The sequence below is a fragment of the Monopterus albus genome, unplaced genomic scaffold (assembly GCF_001952655.1).
Source record: "Monopterus albus unplaced genomic scaffold, M_albus_1.0 scaffold443.1, whole genome shotgun sequence".
NCBI classification, from domain to species: Eukaryota; Metazoa; Chordata; class Actinopteri; order Synbranchiformes; family Synbranchidae; genus Monopterus; species Monopterus albus.
The window spans coordinates 7,786-27,933 of NW_018128323.1; the positions used below are offsets into that span (position 1 = coordinate 7,786).

The 20,148-nt window shown below is 39.0% G+C and overlaps 1 protein-coding gene across 3 annotated transcripts in view; it reads right to left on the reverse strand.

Annotated features, from left to right (window-relative positions):
- Window positions 1-3,300: 3,300 nt before the first annotated feature.
- The window catches only part of LOC109952218 (triadin), a 31,223-nt gene continuing 14,375 nt past the window's right edge, over window positions 3,301-20,148 (reverse strand). For 2 of the 3 annotated variants that reach the window (XM_020587179.1, XM_020587181.1), the window contains 4 exons: window positions 11,457-11,653; window positions 5,912-5,959; window positions 4,546-4,704; window positions 3,301-3,445 (listed from right to left, as the gene is read on the reverse strand). In XM_020587179.1, the coding sequence (XP_020442835.1) occupies window positions 3,423-3,445; window positions 4,546-4,704; window positions 5,912-5,959; window positions 11,457-11,653 (427 nt within the window). In that variant the 3' untranslated portion in view covers window positions 3,301-3,422. The remainder of the gene's footprint in view (window positions 3,446-4,545; window positions 4,705-5,911; window positions 5,960-11,456; window positions 11,654-20,148) is intronic. The other variant, XM_020587180.1, reaches the window with a different exon arrangement.

Genomic DNA, 20,148 nt, shown 5'->3' on the forward strand with positions numbered 1-20,148 from the left:
TTCAGTTTGTTTGTACAAACGTGTTTAATTAAAGGTAGTTCATTATTTTTCTTATAATACTGTGCTGAATCATCGCCTACATGATGCTCAGCTCGCAAGCAAACCAACACCTGAACAGCAGTGATGTTCATTTGCTGTTTATTTAACTGTGATAAGCTGGTGTGTTGTGGAGACAGTGGAGTGTTTGGCTCCACACATCAAAAGCCTCTTTTCATTAACATCTCCACAGAGAAAAACACACTCATGTAAAGTTATCAGTCAAGTTATCTGATCCATCTGGTTCTTTCAAGAAATATAAAGAAATACACTTTACTTGCTCTATGATTTATTTTATTATATTTTACCTTTTACTACCTTAATAAGACAGCCATTAAATCATGAGACAAGTGACATCTTTAATAAAAACCTTATCTGATATAATTTCTTTTTAAAAACATTTTAGGGTCAGAATAGATGATGCTGTATAATGAAATGAAATTTTCTGAATCAACTCCCTATGAGTTTCTGTTGCTTTTGCAAGGGTCACTAAACAATTGCTTGCTGTTATCATTCCTTTCTATTTGCAGTTTTAACAAGATGACAAAAGCCCTGCTGTTTAATGGAAGCTGTAGGCAGTTTCATAGAATATTATGCTGCAAATAACAAAATGTCCAATCTGCTCAGTGGAATGAAAGCGACCAAATTCTGACTCAAAACAATAGATACAAGAACTCAAACACAATTATGATTTGACATTTAAACTAGTTAATTTTCAAGTTTTGGAGGAAAATTACTTTGAAATGATGTTATTAAAAATCTTTTCTCTGTCTGCTTTGGTGAGCTAATGTAGCAGAGTTATGACACTTTCAATATCGGTATGGGGGTTTCTCGTCTCAGGCTGTGAGGAAAATTAATTGCATTAAATGACAGCTTTGCTGAAGTATTGTGGAGAGCCAGCAATCATCTGGCGGACTGAGCTGAGTCAGGATGACTGTCATTTTCTTAGTGGACATTGTGTTGTGCCTTCTTGTGTAGCTAGACTTGAATAGTTAACTCAAGGGATTGGTTTTGCATGCAGGAGACCTAATGTGATACATGCTGCCAGTGTTTTTCATGCAAACTTCGTGCAGTAGTATTTCATTACATTTTGAATATGCAGGTATTTATTACAATATTCACATTTTATGCTACTTTATATGTCAACTCCAGTACATTTAAATGGGGATGGTTCTTTTTACTTTTTACATTTACTTGACAGCTACTCTACAAAATATTGCACCTTCAACAGCTACAACATTAACATACAGCTTAAATGCGGTGATAAAAAATGATCCAGAAACAGTACATAATGAGCACTTTAAGTTCATTTCCTGATACTACTTTTATTTGGTAGACATTTTGAATGTAGGCATTGCTGCTTTTACTTATGTAAATGATTTGAATACGTGACATTGTACTCCAGCAGACATGGATCGTGTCACCAGTGGCTCAGTTACTGGTCAAATCTTAAACCTACCCCCATGTCCCCCCTGTGTTGAGTCTGCATGTTTTCTCTGTTTGTTTGGGTGGGTTTCCCTGAGGTGCTCCAGTTTTTTTCACACAGTCAAATACATCTAGGTCTTGTGATCTGGAAGATCAAATTTACCCAAAAATGGTTAAGAAAGTTTTAGATTGTATGGTAGCTCTGAGATAGAACAGCAACCAATCTAGGATGTCTCTGAATTTTTGCTCTGTCCGTTGGAATATGCATTGATCGATGTCTGTTCCTACAACTTTCCACCTATTTACATATTATATTTCCACAGGAGGCAAAACTTCCCACATTTAAAGTCTTTGTTATACAGTATTTCTTAGCCTGCTTGTTGCATGTTGAACTAATGTTCATGGGCAGAGCCGGGGGTGGCTCTCAGGATGTGATTGACCACGTCTGGCACTACCCCTGCCAGAATCAAAATATAATATTTGTCAGTATTAATGAATGAAAAATGAAAAACAATGACAAATTGTTGCCTTAAATATAACTAACATTTTTGTGGTGCTTTATAACTGATATTGGTCAAATTAGTTTCATTTTAAATGCCGATAATGTATCAGGTGAACTCAATTATAACGCCGGACGAAATAGAGTAGCTAGTTATCTCTTTACTGCACACAGTTAAGAGCATACACTGTCGTAGTCCAAAAACACACTCCAAGTCAAAAACAACAGTCCAGGGTCAATGCCGGCAAACTCACACAGCCAAGTTGACAAAATCATGAGAACGGAAACAGGCGGAACAGAATCATGACAGATATTTGTATTTATTTTTCTGATTGTGTTGTTGTGGACTATTTGGCATGATTCACCTCAGTGGGTGGGGACCACTGTGCAGCAGCAATGTCTCCAACCAGGAGTAAATAAAGAGCACAACCAAAATTAGCTAAAGGAAGGACCATGTGTTTTCTTAATCATGTATGGTTTTTGCATGTATTTTTGCCACCAAGTCTGTGCCCCAGCCCGGCCACCCAAATTTTTTAGATCCACTTTTGCATTCACACTCATTTACAGTATGTCTCATGTTCAGGTTCTTCTTTGGAGTCACCCAGTCTGACGCTGGTGAGGAATGCTGCAGAGAAGGTGGTCTTTATCTGCTGCATGTCTGTTTCCTCCTGGCATTAACCACTCATCTTCCTGCTCAGCAGGTTGTTGCTGTTACCTCATAATTTTCCTGATGTTGACTTGTGGACATGTTAGTGATTGGTCATCTTTGACTTAGACCGCCTGCCGTGGAGACACAGAGAGGGAAAAAAGCTGGGAAGAAAATGTACTCTTCTTTTCATCTGAGCTCCACATTGGCTGCCACTGTGCATCACTTTTATGTTTCCATAAATGGACCCATATAAGTGGAAATATCTACCTCTACCAATGATATATGAGTCAGATTTGTGAGTTTATGTTTATATATTTGGTGGCTCATGTGCTGTTTTAGAATTATTCTCTGTACATACTAATATTCTTGAAATGCTGATTAGTTATGTCGGATCATATGCTCAAGGTGAATGCAGCTTTAAAATAGTATGATGATTGATAATTGAAGCTATCCTCATTGTTAATAAAGGTCCAGAAACACTGGTGTTGATTTAAAAATCAAAAATTGTTTTCATCTGTGTGCAGTTTTTTTTTTTTAAATAAGCTTTATGGTTGGCATTTTAGCACTGTTATTATAATGCAGACAAAGACTGTAGCAAATAAATAGAATCAATTTAAGAGTTTTTATTCATCAAATTACATTTATCAACAGACAGAAAGAACTATTTCTGATATAATGAACATTCACCACATCTTTCCATCTCTTTGTATTTCTTTCCACTTTAGTCTGACGCCCTTCTCTTTATCCGTTCTCGTCCTCTCTTCAGCTTTTGGTACTTCGTCCATTCATTTCCTCTCCTCACACTCCTCTCTTTCAGAGGTCCTCAGAGTGGAATGCTAGAAGACAGAGAAGAGAATGAGGTGCTCATCAGTCCAATCACAGCTATTGTAGGTATAAAAAAATGGAGAAAGTAAAAATGACACTCATGCAAGCTACTCTTTCTCACAAAGACATGGCTTTTTATATGCAGAAAAGAAAAATAACCTTGAGTTTCTGGTTTGATATTTCCATTACCATACCTAGCAAGCAATAAATATTAGGCTGCCACTTTAATAATAATATAGCAGGTTATATTGTCTTATTCTTCTGTTTGTCTGCTGTTGTTTTGGCCTTCTATCTCTTCCACTGTAAATAAACTGCTTCTTATGTTCATAATCCAATCATTCTGTCTTACATAGCTGTCTGCTAATGAGAACATTTTTTAAATATGGGTAGAATAAAGTATTATAATTACAAACATTTAATACTCAAGTTCAAGTTTTAAGTCACAAAGGATTAACAGTATTGTTAATCGAACCTTGGTTTTGATAACTGAATAAAGAAGATGTGACGTTTATTTTCTGCCTTTCTGCCTTTTTGTGGTGAAAGGACATCGTTTTCATAATAGCTCTTTTAGTCAGTAAGTGATTATGTTCTGACAGTCCCATCATCGCTATCTTCTGCAGGGCCTGGGTGATCATGATGAACATCTGTACTAAACACACCCACTTTTAGCATATACATGAGAAGAGTTTGAGACAGGATCTGTACTTTCCTTTAATATATTAATAGTACTGCAGAACATTAATGATGTTTCATTCACAGCTGGGGCCTGTCCTGAACAAAATGTTAGGCAAAGTAGGCAAGACACCCAGGCTCAAAGAGACACAGTATGACTACACACAGCGTTGCTGCTTAATGGTCATTCTACACCTCTTTGTGGTCCTTTAGCATATCTTGGCAGTCAATTTATATCTTGTTCTGTAGTTGTTGTGTGTGTCTTTGTAGTTGTTTCACTTGTCTTTGTGGTCATTTACATGTCTGGATGTTTGAATGACTTTCCAATAAAAAATACTAACAGAAGCTGTGGAGCAGGGCCCTTCATCACTGTTTATTGAAAATATTGATTGTGAATTAATGATTAGATGATGATTAGTATGAGGTGATGTTTTCTTACATGTGAGGGTTTCAGTTAGCTGGTGAATACCTTCCTCCTCCTCATCAGGAGCTACCAAACTGACAACATAACTCCAAATCATCGCCAACCAATCAGTGCTCTCGTGAGTGATGTCACCAGGGACTCCGGCAGGGCTTGATTTTATTGGACGAACACCACCTGAACAGAACAGAATAAAGAAACAAAACCATAGCATTGAAAAAACCTAAATGTTAGAACAAGTGCAATAGAATGAAACATTCAGGCCTAAAATATTTTAACTGATAAAATTAAACTTGAACAATTAAAGCCAGGTTGGCAAATTCTTTTTTCATCCCGATGGCAATGAATACATTAAATGCACTGACAATATAAAGAAACATATCGGTCATCTCTGGCAGTAGCAGGGCTGAAAAAAGCCTGACCAATAATTTTTCTCTGGATGAACAAAACCATTGGATGGCCTATCTACCTGTCAACCTGCTTCCTACTTGCACGAGCTATGGCCATTGTTACAGGCCAGGCCTTCCCCTTTAGGACATCTAGCCTTATAGGTAGTGTTGTGTAATCAGATCTAAGTGTTTAGACAGGATTGTGATGCCCTTAACCGGGCATCAAAGGTCACATGCAGTGTTCATGTTACCAAGAATAAATCCTGTGTTCTGAACGGTGTTAGCTGACCTCCCTCTTCACTTCTCCCTGTCAGAAAAGCCCAGACTTCTAAGGAAGACTAGTTACTGGCTACAAGCCAGGGCTAAAGCAGCTTAGCCATGAACCAGAGGGCCCCAAGTACGGTTCGGGGCTACAGATCTGGGCGGGTAAGAAATTTACAACTAAAAACAAGTTGGATGCTGCAAGAAGTAAGACCAGAATTAACACTGGTGTGGCCTTTGGACAATGGCCACAACTGAGAAAACCAAAGGGGCTGAAAAGTGGACATGGTGGCCATATTTCTGCTGGACAGGTAATTATTGGTTTTGTTTTGTTTTGTTTTGGGGGTATTTGTTATTTTCCTGAAATCTGTAGGTTGTAGTCAGACAGTGTATATTGTGTTTTGGAGGAGTGGCTTTGGAGAGAAGTCAGAATGAAAGGGTGGGATTTCTTCAATTGCCTACTCACAAAATCGAGCTTCCTCTTGCTGGTTTTTCCAGCCAACCCTACCTTTAAATGGGGCGGACAAAATATCAGGAACCTGAACATTGTAAGCTTTGCAAATGTGGTAGTTATTTTCATTACATCTTGCAGCTGTTAGAGCTCACACACACTGGTCTGATTCATTATATGTTCACTGTACATCTGAGTTTGGTCACAGCAGGTTATAAATCCATAAGTACAAAGGAATGAATGTGAATGTGGTAAGGATGATGACTGAAATGTTTCTGCTTGCCTCTGGTCTTCAAACCTCTCTTTGGGCCGGCAGAAGGAGGAGGGAGACCTTAGGGAGAGATGTACAGACATGATGCTAGCAGCGACAGTGTGATAGGAAGTTAAGATTAAAGAAAAAAAAATGAAGGCGTGGGCAAAAAAGAGAGGAAAGAGACATAGATGAAGAGAAAATCTATAAAGAGACAAAGTCTTACAGAAGAACAACAGTAGGTTTCATCTCACTGCATATTTTACACTTTATATAAATTACAGCCACATGCAGCTTACAGTAGATGTACTGTCACTATATGCAGTAGCAAACACGGTTCAAAAAACACACACACAAAATAAACTTTTCATCACATAGGACATTTTTGGACTCATCTGTCCATGATGCAGAGCACATGCTGAATGAGAACACAGCAAAAACACAACCGGCAGAATTTAAACATTGCTGACACACGTGCACTAGCATTGTCCCAGTGTAAGGCAGTGTAACCCACTGACTTGTTTTCATTCCAGGAATGTGGAAATTCCACTTTGCTGGTACACATACTGTCACTGTTGGCTTTATTATTGCCTAATAAAGTTTTTGCTAATGTTTTAGAGCAGCTTTTGATTTCCCAGGTTGGTGTTTAAACTCCTCCACCAGAACTGTTCAGACCTTTAATTCATTATGATCATGAGTTCATCATTTCTGCCTGTGTGTCACAGCTTTTCACCCAGTTAATTACCAATAGCTGCTGTGTCAGCTTCACATTGTATTTAATTACAGAAGTGTTTTTGAATTAGTATACATAGCATGGACACAGTACAGTATATATGACTTGCTGCTGAGGGGCTGTGTTGCTCAGCTGCTTAGCTGCTCTGTATCTGTAACAAGCCAGATAATAATTTTTCTTTGCTGTGGGCCTCTCTAGCTGTGAAAAGTAATGACTGCATTCTCTGGCTGCTAGCAGTGTTAAAACAAATTGTGATCATAAAGCCACCACTGCAGTGCATCGGTCTCTCTGAGGAACACGTGAATTAGCACATTCATCGCTACTCTGTGTGAGTATTATGATAACTGCTAGCTCTAAAGAGGTAAATGCATCATTTTATTCTTCTCTGTGGATCTCTTCAATCCTCCCTCTCCCAGGTGGAAGAATCTTTCTGCCTGTTTGTTGCCCAGTGTGGAGAAGTCGTATAATGGATCCTCATAAACAAGTGATTAATGCACTGACGTTTCTTCGATTGACACTCCAGACGCAGTGCTAGAGACACTAGGAACAGAAGGCTAGTATTTCCCACCTGCTAACTTTTATTCATTCTGACTGTCTTCACTTCACCTTTCTACCCTCCGCCTTACTTTCTGTCTGGTTTTAATTCATTCCACATCTTTTCTCTGTTCTTTAAATCAATTTTCTTTGACAATCTTACTTTCATGGTTTCATCTTGTGTCTCTTTTCTTCTCACTTATCCCTACATTTCCACCTTTCTTTTTTTTTAGTTTGGTGTAGTTTAGCAACCACATCAAAATGATGAACCACAAAGAAAAGAGATGAAAAATACAAATTGCAGAGCAGAGATACAATAAGAAAACCTACAGGGCTCTGAAAATGCTCTCAGAGGAAAAGAGCAGAAAGGAGCAGGAACAGATACATCTGAGCTGGATAAGTGAAGCTAAACTTTACATAGCTTTGTTTATTTGTTCTTTCTTTCTTTACCCCTTTCTTCCTTCATCCCTCCTCAACTTTCTTTCCTTCCTTTATCTTTGCTCCCTTCCTTCCTTCTTGCTTGCTTTCATTTCTTTCATAGTTTCTTGTTTTATTCCTTTATCTTTTGCTTCTTTTGTAAAAAATTCCACTTTTCTCAATCTAATAATCACATGCATTTGATTTTCTCACTCTGTCAGAGAAAGAAAGAGCAAGGAATAAGGTGACAGATTAAACTCTCACTGTGGGGCTGCTTTTTGTCTCCCCTCCACCTTCTTTCTTTCTATGATGTCTGCTATTTTCTCTATGAGCCACTTTTATCTTTCTGGAATTGCTGTACACAGCAATTTTATTATTTTAATGTTTAGCATTGTATTTCTTCTTTATTGTCCAAAAATGTCTTTTTGCTGTTTCCTTTACACACACTGGCCTTTATTGAAATGTCACGATGAAAGAAGCCTTGTGATTAAAAATGCAGCCTAGCGTTTTGTCATTGTCAGCTTGCAAATATTTGCTTCCAAAAATGGAAGATAACTACAATGCACAGTGCTTTTTATATTCATTTCCTCCATAGCTCAGAGTTGTCTTCAGAGAAATGTTTCATCAACTTAAAGAAAAGATTTGTAACCTTTATTGATAACACTGCAGGGATGTGTGTGTATGATAAATGAATCTATCTCAGTTTTGGACTCTGAATTGCATTTTCTGTTAAAGTTTTCTTAGATTTTAATGTTAGCCACAATCATCATATATCCATCAACATATTTGTCAATATCAGTGGTCACAAGATAATTATTCCATTTGAAATCCCAGCAGGCCAACAGATTTGCTGTTGTCATGAGACACAAAAGTCATATTCAGTACCTATTTTAAGCCTGTGTATCACATTTGTCATTGGGAACTGCTAGTGCGTGTCTGTGTTTCCAGAGAAAACACAGACACGCACCATTCCAAGCTAATGCAGCACATGTGTTAAGTAGCTTATTAACAGTAGTGAACTTTTCACTTTTATTTTGTTTAAGATGCTCAACTGGAGAAGCATGGTTTGCAGACAGCTATGGCAGGGCTTGAACGGTTTGCAGACAGCTATGGCAGGGCTTGATGATCTTATCAATGAACTGTGTTAACTTATTCTACTGTTAGCATCTGAGCTAACAAGTTTGCGGACTGACAGTTAGCAAGCTCAGCCTTCACTCAGGATGATCAACAGACTTTGTTGAACCATTTATAGGACTAAACCATTTTCGGCATCCTCTCATAACCTCAACCCTAACCACATGCGGGACTCAGGACACAAAACCCAAACACAGTGTCTTGTTTTGGTGATAGAGTTCTGTATTGTATGGATACATTAAAAGTTGATCAGTATGAAAGACTACATTAATATAACATTCACACTGCAGTGACCTTGGGGTGTATTGTGTACTAGTTTGTGCTGATTTAGTATTGGATTTACTCCTTCCTGGCACAAATACAGAGCAGGACAAACACTGGACAGGGATCAGCTTGATTTTCGCCAGTATGTCACAGGCATTATTCTAGTACATGCAAGCAGCCAAACAGTCAGTGGTTGTTGTTGTTTTTACCAGGAGATAAACACACGGGGTCATCACAGTATGATGTGTAGTCTTTGGATGGGATGGCAGGTGATTGACAGCATGAGGATGGAGAAGAAGTGAAGGGGTGGGGGTCAGGTGAAGAGAGGAGGAGAGTGAGGAGAGGAGTTAAACATGAGTGTGCTGGATGTGTGAGGCAGGACTATCTCGCTGCAGGATAGTCCAAATACATGGCGATGTTGTTGAGGGAGTGTCAGGAGTGATAAGGAGCAGATATGAGAAGACCTGACCGAAAGATTGTTATTACAGTAAAGAAAATGAGCACAAGATACACCAGCTTTGTGACAAGATTGAAGTGATTGATTTTCTGTTGTGTGGTCAGAACATTGGTAGCAGTTTGATCTTTGTCAGACCCATTTGCAGGTCAGATAACTATACTGCATGGTGCTTTACTGTTATAATGACTATAATCACATACAGTATAAGGTGACGATTTGCTTTATGGGTCCAAGAGGTTTTCTGGAAAGACCAATCAAATGAGTTATTAAGTAGAGACAAAGTGGGAAAGCCCTTGAAAGCAAAGCTCAATTTAAACTTATTTAGGGAATGTTATTTTCCATATAGTGTATGTTGAATGTGTCATATTTTGTGTCCAGCTGATCTACTGACTAAACCAGACAAGGCCACTGGCTAAAACATTAATAATGTTAATAATAATAATTAGTTCTTAATTAGCATTATACCAACAAATGCACAGTAGCAATAGAAATACGTGAAGCTGAGGGGCAACTGCAACCTACCATCCTTTCACACACTGGTCAACACTTCAATTTGTGAGAATGTTGCCATCAAGATGAACTGTTTTGAGGGGCAAAGAAATAATTTTACTGACAGAAAAATCTCATTTTATGCAATTACAGCAACCAGCAACCTTTTAAATGTACATGCTTGGAAGTTATTGGTTTAAGATTGTCTTGAATAAAACATGCCAATTCCTGAATTTGCATGTAAAAAAAATCCTTTGTTTATTATGAGAATGCTAACATGCAAACTAATAATCTGATCCTACAGTAATAGCTCAGTTAAAGCAATAGATCGGCTATTGAAACTTGTTGAACTATACAGTAATAAATATTCTCCTTAGTATTTCATAACTGCAGCAAATTCACATTAGCACAGATACATTTTTGTTCAGTCTTCTGATTTCTGGGGAAATCAAGATGCTAGATTTACAAAAGCAAAACAATGTGCTTCAGTACAGCATGGTGGAATCTCTGGGTGCTGCTGTTGCCCTGTCTAGATTTTTCTAGTTATACTACAGTCACGTGTTTCTCATTAGCTCAAGTTATACAGTAAATTAATGGGTTTGTACCGTAAAGCCTTGTAAGCCTCATCATGGCATCAGTAAGCTGATTTTGATGGCTGCATCTGCTTTAATCAATCAGTAACATACAGTAGTTGCAATTTTGAAGTAATTAAAATGTATTCACAGAAAAAGAAATGTGATCACAACAATTAAGTCACGAGCTAGAGATAATGGGATCAATTTAAAAATACATGAGGAAACAAAGCAGCCCTCAGTTTCTGTATAGCAGCAACTAGCAGCATTTCTAAAGAAGTCCATATATGCTGGGTCTTAGAGAATTTATTTAACTTTAAAAGACTTAATATTTTAATCAGAATGAGGCCTGCTACCCCCTACAACTGTGTGATTAGTATGCATGTTAACACCAGTGCCCTTTCGGTCTATTTTCTGAGTCTATGAGTCAGACATTTATGTGAAAGTGAAGTGTACTGGATAAACCTCAATATGTAAGCAGCTGTATTACCACCGTAGTCCATGCACTGTCAAATGTTAGTGCCTAAGTGAACATGTGAGTGTGAGAAATGCCCTCCTAAAAAGTATCATCTTCATTGCAGCTGTCAAGTATCAGGAAATGTGTTAAAGCAACACAGATGCGGAGACATTATACTGTGCATCCCATAACATAACATGGATGTTGCTGAAAATGATGACCTTCATAAGAATGTGTCTACTTTTGAATCTTCTTCAAAGATGTCTGAAAGTCTGTTGAACAATGTTTGGTTAAAATATGGATGTGTGATTGAAATGTGAAAGCCGGGTAATGCATGAGTGAAAGGGAAGTCTTACTGAGTACAACATTACGGGCAAGTTATAGTGACATTTATATGGAATTATAATAGTTTTAGAATGGTAAATATGATAACAATCAAATGATTATTAAACATTAATATTCAATAAAAATCTATTAAAATATTGAAACAACTATTAAAATCAATAATTGGTTCTTGTTACCTGTTAGAGTCTTATAATCAAGCAGATCAAAGAGAACAATGAACACAGCAGACCACGTGATGATCAGAGCCACAACCAGCAGCCAGGCCATTGGTGAGCTGAAGGTCAAAATGACATCATCCAAAAATCTTCGACTGGCCCGTGCCGAAGGGATTGCCTTCTGGCCACTCGTCTGACTACTCATTTGGGGAAGAGAGCTGGGCACAGGAGGAGGGAAGATGGGAAATAAAACAAGAAAGACAGACAGAAAGTTAAACTTGGGGTAAATCCTAACTCCCTTAATTGCATCCATGTTTCCCTCCCTTGCGTCTTAGTCCTGCCCATGTAAGATACAAGGAAAAAATGTAAAGAGAGAGGAATTAAGGAAACCCAGTTATACAGACATGAGACATCCATTCTTCTGATCCTTCATCTGAAGCATCCAATCACCTACTGAATTCAGATAAAGGGGTGTTCCCATCATTAAAAGTCTTCTATAAAGGATACTTTTATGGATCCTTGCTCACAGCTCCTCCAGCAGCCTCCTTGATCCTCAATCCTCAGAGCTGGAATAAGAGCTGTAATGAGTTCCGGGTTGAGTGAGGATCAAGGATCAACGAATGATAAAATAAGGGAGTTGAATTTAAACACTGAAAAGGAGTAGGGAAGGTTCAATGGTTGGATGGCTAAAGCGACATCTCCCAATTTATAGCAAATTTAAATCAAAACTAGATCAAGATTTAAACAGGCCAGTTCTGTTTTCTGTTTATCTTCAAGCCCAAACCTCAATACACCCTAACCTGTTATTTATGCTTTGAAAAGCTCCCCCAGCAACCTTATTTCCTTGAAATTATATTTGTAGAATACTAATCTGCAAAAGCAATTATGTTCTGAAGAAAGCATAATACTGCCCAATTTGTTTTTTAATCAACATTTGTTAAAATTACTGTGTTTGACATGTTGCAAAAAGTTGATACTGAATGTCAGCCTCCTCCAAGACAATGAGACGGGTCATGGGTGTGTAGTGGATGTGGTTATAAAATGGTGTGACAGCTTAATGTGACAAAAACCAAAGATATGGTTATGGACTTTACAAAGAACCCACCTCCTAAAATACCTACAGTCATTACTGGAGGCAAGTCAGCTGTTACCTGGCCACAAACTGACATATGAAGAAAGCACAGATGTGGTTTCTAGAAAAAACAGTAATGTTTGCTCTTCCTCAGGAACATTTTAACATTAGTAGGACAATGATGATCCCTGTGGTTGCATGGTTTGGCAACCTGGACAACATCACAAACAAGAATCACCTGAGGTGATAGCAGAGTCACAACACACACACACACACACCTACAAAACAATCCATCCAGAAAGCACACTGCCATTGGTAGTCCTGACCACCCCTTACAACACCTTCTTCTTTTCCCCTCTAGTTGCCTGAAACGACAACTAGAAGGGAACTGTTATGAAGGTTTTTTGGACAATTTTTACATCCATTCTGTTTATTCAACATCTTTTTATTTGTGTGTATTGTGTGTGTGTGCTTGTATACCGGTCTGGACAATAAAAGCATGGAATTGAAATGTATCTGAAAAATATACTATCCATATCTAAAGTACAATATTCACTTGTAGCTAAAGCATGATTACACTTTCTATAGTTATCTTTGGCCTCTCGGTATTTGGTTACCATTAGAGAAAATCTTCAGGTTCCACAGAGAAGCAATGTGCCAGAAATAATGTGTTTACTGTGAGGACTTTTAATTAAAACCATAGTCTTCCCATAACCTTAGCCAAAGGACACATCACCCCTCTACCCCCCCAATTCTTACAGCATTTCCAAGTTGCCTCTGAACAAATTCCAGACAGTAGCAACATTTTCTCATCCCAAACAAATGAATATTTTATAAACATCATCTCTCGGAGACATGGTTGCTGCAAGAGCTCCAGAAGATGTGTTTTTTACATGGTGAGTGGTATTTGACAGTATGCCCTTTTAACTTGACCTTTTAATGATCTTTTTAACCTTTTAAGGATCTCTGCTGTCCAGGAAATAACATAGATCCCACTGTGTAACATTTTTGCTGAAACAGTACTTTCTTCAACTCTCCAAAAATTGCTGATCCTACCACTGACCGTCAATATCTATAAAAATCTGCAGAAATGAAAGGACCTTGTAACTAGTTTTCTGTCTGAGGTCCACTTTATTATGAGTTTTAAAGCAGTGCTTAATAGCATTCATTTATTTTGTGTAACTTTAATGATGCTTGGGATAAAGTAATATACAGGCATGTCTGTTATGCTTACATTCATTTTACCAATACTTTGATCGCTGTAATGCAAACAGTGACTGTTTATTCAGTCAGTGGATCAGTTATATTATGTAATTTTTTTGTGTGAGGATCAAAATAAAAGAGGAGGAGAAGAGCGGGACAGGAAAGACTGGGAGAGAGGAACAAGAGAGAAGGATAAACAGATTACCAGAGGTGATGAGGAGATTGAATTCCAGCTCACTTTGTTTTACAAGACAATTTACTCCTCTAAAGAAAGTTTTCATTGTTGTATGGCAGTGGGACTGTGTGCCATAACATGATTATGTGCCCATGTTAGGTTGTTTGTGTTCATTACGTGGCATGCTGCGATGAACAGCTGACATGATAAATCTTTCCTTCTGTTTCTCAGCCTGCCTCTCACACAGCTTGTCTGCAAATATAAAGTGATAGTTACTCTGTTGTGGTGGTTTGAATTAAAACAGGAATGACTCATTTGGAGGAAACATGTCCTTCACAAGGTTATTAATGAGGCCCTGAAGGCTGCAGAGCCACGTGAGTCCTGTATGCTCTGCTGCTAGTCCACCTGAAACCTTTAACACCATTCATTATGACAGACTGGCTGACTGAATTAGGTGGTGGTTCGGACTCTAATGATCCTCAGCTTCACTGCCAATTAATAGGAGATTGGTGATAATTTTCCCCCTGGCTCCTCATTATATAACATACGTCAAGGTACAATTCATGTTATGTTTTGTCTCACTATATATGCTACATCTTGTGACTAAAACTCAATCACTTGAGTAAATTGGTCATATTATAGCCTATTATGTAGCCTGTGCGCTCAAAAGAAGATGTGGTCGACTGTACAGGACGGTTAAACTATGCAAATGTACAAGTATAATGTACATCAAAGTATCATATTGTATGTATTATATGCAAATGTACTACAAGTATAATAACTTGATGCAAAATGCATGAGCCCTAGGTGTGTAAATTAATGTGTGGTTATCTATCTATCTATCTATCTATCTATCTATCTATCTATCTATCTATCTTTCTATCTATCCATCCATCCATCCATCCGTATATATGGCACCCAGGAGGTTGGTATAGTGGGAAGAATTGATGTGTTTTGATTCAGTTGCTGGTCTCGGCTGACAAAGGGCTGACCTTTCTGTTGCTGCATTCACATAACAAACTACAAAATCAATTTAACATAATTTGGCCCACGTGCATTTGTGTGTGCGCCTGAATCAAGAAAGCAAAAGAGAAAATGATCAGGTTGAACAGCAGCCGGCACGTGTGTCATTTCAGAAGTAGAGCAGAGGGTGCATCTGCTTGTGTGTGTGTGTGAGAAAGTCATTGATCTAGTGAAGCTGGTCAGGTCAACATATTGATCCATAGCAGGTAAAGCAGCCGCGCTGTTACAATGACAGAAGGCTGGAGCAGAGTGGAAATGTCTTCCAGCAGACAGAAGAGGAAAACCTGCTCTAGGTAAACATCCTCTGCACCACTCTTCTCCAAACAATGTGATTACAATGTGGTTCTCTTTTATGGTCCAGGTTGTATAGTTTCTGTCAAAGTGTGAGTCACAGTCTGCAAACAGGTTTTTCTTATTGTGCTTGTCCTTTTTTACTGTAAAAAGCATATGACCCAGCCCACCTGTTGCCACCATCAGGTGCTGAGTTGATCTTCACACACACATAAGGACACCAACTGCTGCTGCCTCCCCCACACCAAAGGAATGAACAGAATTAGAACAATGTGGGTGCAGGCTACCAACCGGTATCTGAGGGCAAATGAAAGAGGAGAAATGCACAGTCGACCGTGCTCGCTATTAAAGAGATCCTCACTTGTTCGGAGTACTACAACTTTCTGACAAGAAGGCATAATAATTTTGATGGGTATCAAGTTGTCTTTGTGCCTAAACTGAGCCAAACCTTTGCCATAGCAGTGTCACATCATAAAAGGGTTAGTTAGTGAATTTTAACCTTTCATCTGTGGCATATTTCAAGGAAATGCTCCTTTGTGCCTTCTCAGTGGGTTGGGACAAACAGCCTGTATAGTCCTATAGGTAGGTCAGAAGCACAGTGCATTGTACACGCAGAAGCAGAGGTGGTTAGCGCTGTCACCTCACAGCAAGAAGGTTCTGGGTTCGACCCTGGGGCTTTCTGTGTGGAGTTTGCATGTTCTCTCTGGGTACTCCAGCTTTCTCCCATGGTACAAAGACATAACGCTTAGGTTTAAGTTCATTGGCAACTCTGAATTGCCCATGGGCGTGTGTGATTGTTTGTCTCTAAGTGTCAGCCCTGTGACAGACTGGCAACCTGTCCAGGGTGTACCCCGCCTTTCGCCCAATGACAGCTGGGATTGGCTCCAGACCCCCCGTGACCCTGTTCAGGAATAAGCTGTATAGATAATGGGTGGATGGAAAGAATGACTGCAGTTTGTAAGAAACATCTTATGTGTCGAATGTAGTTTATGTACACAGATAATGAACATAATGGTTATATTTTAGCTGATGTTTCTGTCAGAAGAAAGAAGTGGGGGAAAAGTTCACTGATCATTTGAACATCATAGTGGATATTTTCAAATTGCTCCCAGCCTGGGGGTTTGGACCCTCCAGGAATGCTAAGACACATCTGAGAGCTCCCAAGATGAGGGAAAAGAAAGAAAATACTGTATATTCTTTTCTTCTGAACTAATGACCACAAAATCACTGCAAAGTTAAAGGGGGTGATAAAGGCTCACACTGTAGTTCACATATTGTACAGTTCATAGCACAAATGGTCATTATTTTGGCCTTACTGCTTCACCACTATGTAACATGATGTCGTTGCAGCATACAAAGGCAGCTAACCTTGCATATTTTAAATGACCATGACCAGGAATAAGTGTGCGTAATGTGTATTGACCTCCAACATTCAGTAACATCAGTATCAGGTCATTATTATGAAGTTCTGCCAGAGTGAAATGAATTTTTACAATACCTTGGACTTTTGAGTTTGCTGGATGTTAGGTGACAACCTTCAGTCCTTCAAAGAATCAGGGAAACGCAGTGTTACCATAGAAACAAGCATGTAACTACTTCATTAAATCCTTTTTGGCCCCAGCTGATTGTGAGGAAAGACAATGAAGGCAACTCAAATCCGTCAGCAAAAAAGCGCACAGCAATTGTGTTGAGCTGGATCACACCGGGGACAAAAAATACACTAAAACCTTCTCCGCAGGAAAAATGAAAGGTAATCCAGTGAACAATTCTTCTATTCACTCGTTTCTCACTATTTTCAAAGTTCTTTCAATTTATGTCCAAGAAATTCTTGAGTCTGAGTTTCTTAGATTTGGTCACTAGCTGGTTAAATTGCTGGAGAGTGAGACAGAAAGCCAGAAACGGATAGAGAGCCACAGAAAGAAGTGGCTGACCCACTGAGATTGACCCTGCCCCTCTGAGGGTCCAAAATAGACAGATAAAGGCATGCAGGAAGGGAGGAAGTGACAGGGCAATTTCAGAAGAAGAGTGGGAGAGAAGAGAGATTGATAAAGAAGAAAACAGAGTGTAAAAGAGAAGAAGATCAAGGAATGGAGCATAGAAAGGAGGACAGAATAAAGTGAGGAGATAAAGGTCTAAAACTCTCCTGCATCATGTGTCTCAGAAACACAGAACTTACTACTCATATAATAATGATGGAGGCGGCCAGGCAGCTAACAGCCGATGTTATGTTAGTGTTTCCTCCTCCGAGAGGCCCATTACTACATTCCTGATCTCACCTCTACTGACCTGTTTACTGCAAAAATATCAAGCCATTTTCCTTACACCTGTAAAGCGAACAGAGTATTCCTGTCACTTGTTTCATTTTACTACCTGTTACAATATGATGTGACAGTTTTAAATGAAATAGCAACAGTACCTGTATTTTTTTTTACATAATTTTGACAAAAGACCAAAAATATTCACTCTGCGCCCTTGACAGTACCTTTAAGAATAACGTACTTAGAACTTTAAATTCCCAGTACTTCTTGAACTTTCTCCAGGGGAAATATTTCCTTCTAAATGCCCTGCCTTGTCAACCAGAGGTCAAAGTGAAGAGTAAATAAATGAATAAATATCTAGTCGAGCCCCATGTGAGTTTTTAAGCCCTGTCCGTGCCTGATTTGAGGCCCAGTTTAAACAAGGGTGTGTGTGTGTGTGTGTGTGTTTGTGTAGGTGAGAGAGCAGTGGGAAGGAGTAACCTGACCCCCTGTCTCCGAGCCTTGCCCTGGGAGCCTGCGCTGCACAGGCTATAATTAGAGATACAGACAGCAGCTGGTGTTCACAGTGGACTGGACTGCTTTCTATGTAGGGCACAGAGATGGGGCTGAGGGCTGGAGGACACAACATGCACTCACACACGGGAAGGAGTAACCTGACCCCCTGTCTCCGAGCCTTGCCCTGGGAGCCTGCGCTGCACAGGCTATAATTAGAGATACAGACAGCAGCTGGTGTTCACAGTGGACTGGACTGCTTTCTATGTAGGGCACAGAGATGGGGCTGAGGGCTGGAGGACACAACATGCACTCACACACACACACAATTCAGGTCTATGTATAAGAAACAGTTTGGCACTGTACAAAAGTAATTGGCTGTGGAGGGGGTTTAACGTTATGTTTAACTTTTTATAGTGAGTTATGCTAAAATATACAATAGTGTGTTACTGCCTCCCTGACAGTTTATCATGATAACAGAAATATTTCTTGTTTTTACCAAGTTCTCCTCACATTTTAACACTTACTCCATCCAAGCATCCAAAGTAAGTCTGATGAAACTAACAGCAGTCAACAGTAGCAACACTCACATCAGCACTATAATATGTGACTGTGTATGTTGGTTTGGCAGAGAGATACGCTGATACACGCTAAATAATTTTTCCTTCCATCTGACGGTGATGAAGAGCTAAAGCACAGAAACATCCTGGTGACTGAGATTTTAATATTGAAAGGTTTTATGAGAGTGCTTTTCACATCATCACACTCAAATTTGAAGGATGTTTTTGGCTCTTTGAAATTGTCAGGGACAAAGCCTGGAGAACTTCCCAGCTCCTCTGAGTCTCTGACAGCGACAGAGGTTCTGCTGCTGCCAGTTCAGCACCTTGTGGCTGCAGGGAGACACATCTGGAGCAGATCAAGGCCAAGACATCACTTCAACACAACCAACACCGCTTCATTTTTCATGTAGATGCAAAGTTCTAAGGTTCTGCACTGTGACCTGCAATGTTGTACTTACTTACTGCCTTTTAGCACATTTAAACTTCAAGGTTTTATTGAATCATCACTAGCATAATTTCAAACCATGCTGTTAAAATTTTAGTTTGGTACTCTCACTGAGTTCACTTAAAACATTTTGTCAGTTAAAAATCACAGAATCAGCTTTAATTATTACCCTTTCATAAATTCTTTTGACTCGATCCTCCGGTTTCTTCAGTCCTAGAACAACTCCAGTGATCTTAGGCAGTGTCCACATGACCATGTTTACATCTAACTTGATGTACATTGCCACTGTGTATGAAATGTGCACCAGTATACAAGTATATAGCTGTCTATCTTTGCCCTATTTAAAGAATAAGGCGGGTGATATTCGTTATTTTTCAAATGGTCAACAAATGCCACTAAAAGACCAAAACCCACAATGAGTTAGTTCATCACTTATAGTTTTTTTTGTTCCCTTAAATGTCACTGTCACTACCTGTGCCGGTAGGCCTGCTCACTAATCCAGTAGTGATCATAAATTCTTGACTGATGTCTGACTCTTCTATTTTATTTATTAATTTTTTAATTTGCCTCTGTTGGGGTCGGAGAGATTACATTGCATTATCATTCTTATTAGAGTGTGAAGACTGTTAAACTTGCATAATTACAACGCAGTTCAGGTCTAATCAAAGCGAATAAATTACACCTGTGTTTGCAGCGCTTTTAAATGGAACAGACCCACCATTAATGTTCTTAGTTACGCCTGGTCCTATCACAAGTCAAAATGCAAGAAGACAGAAGAGACATAAACATAAGATTGTCTTTTCGCAACATTATGACAATAAAGAAATAAGGCGCATCATTAATTACCTGGTGATTATTTGAAATTGAAGGGTTACTTCCAGTAATGAGAGCTACATTTGTATTCACTTGTCTAACTTGTAGCTATGCTTCAAGAGTAAAAATTCATAATTTCTGCGTGACTTTATATTATTTTGGCTCCGCCCGCTGCCTCATGCAATGTGTTCTGTTAGTAATGTTGCCACTGGATTGTAGCTACCCATTTTGGACTTGCAGACAGCAGCAAGCCTTTAACCAGCAGAGGACAGTGAGGACACAGAGTCTGTGATTAAAACAGAAGTGAAGTCACAACAGTCACACATCAGCCATATATCTCTGTCTCTCCAAAACACACTCTGCTTCATTATTGTCTGGTTC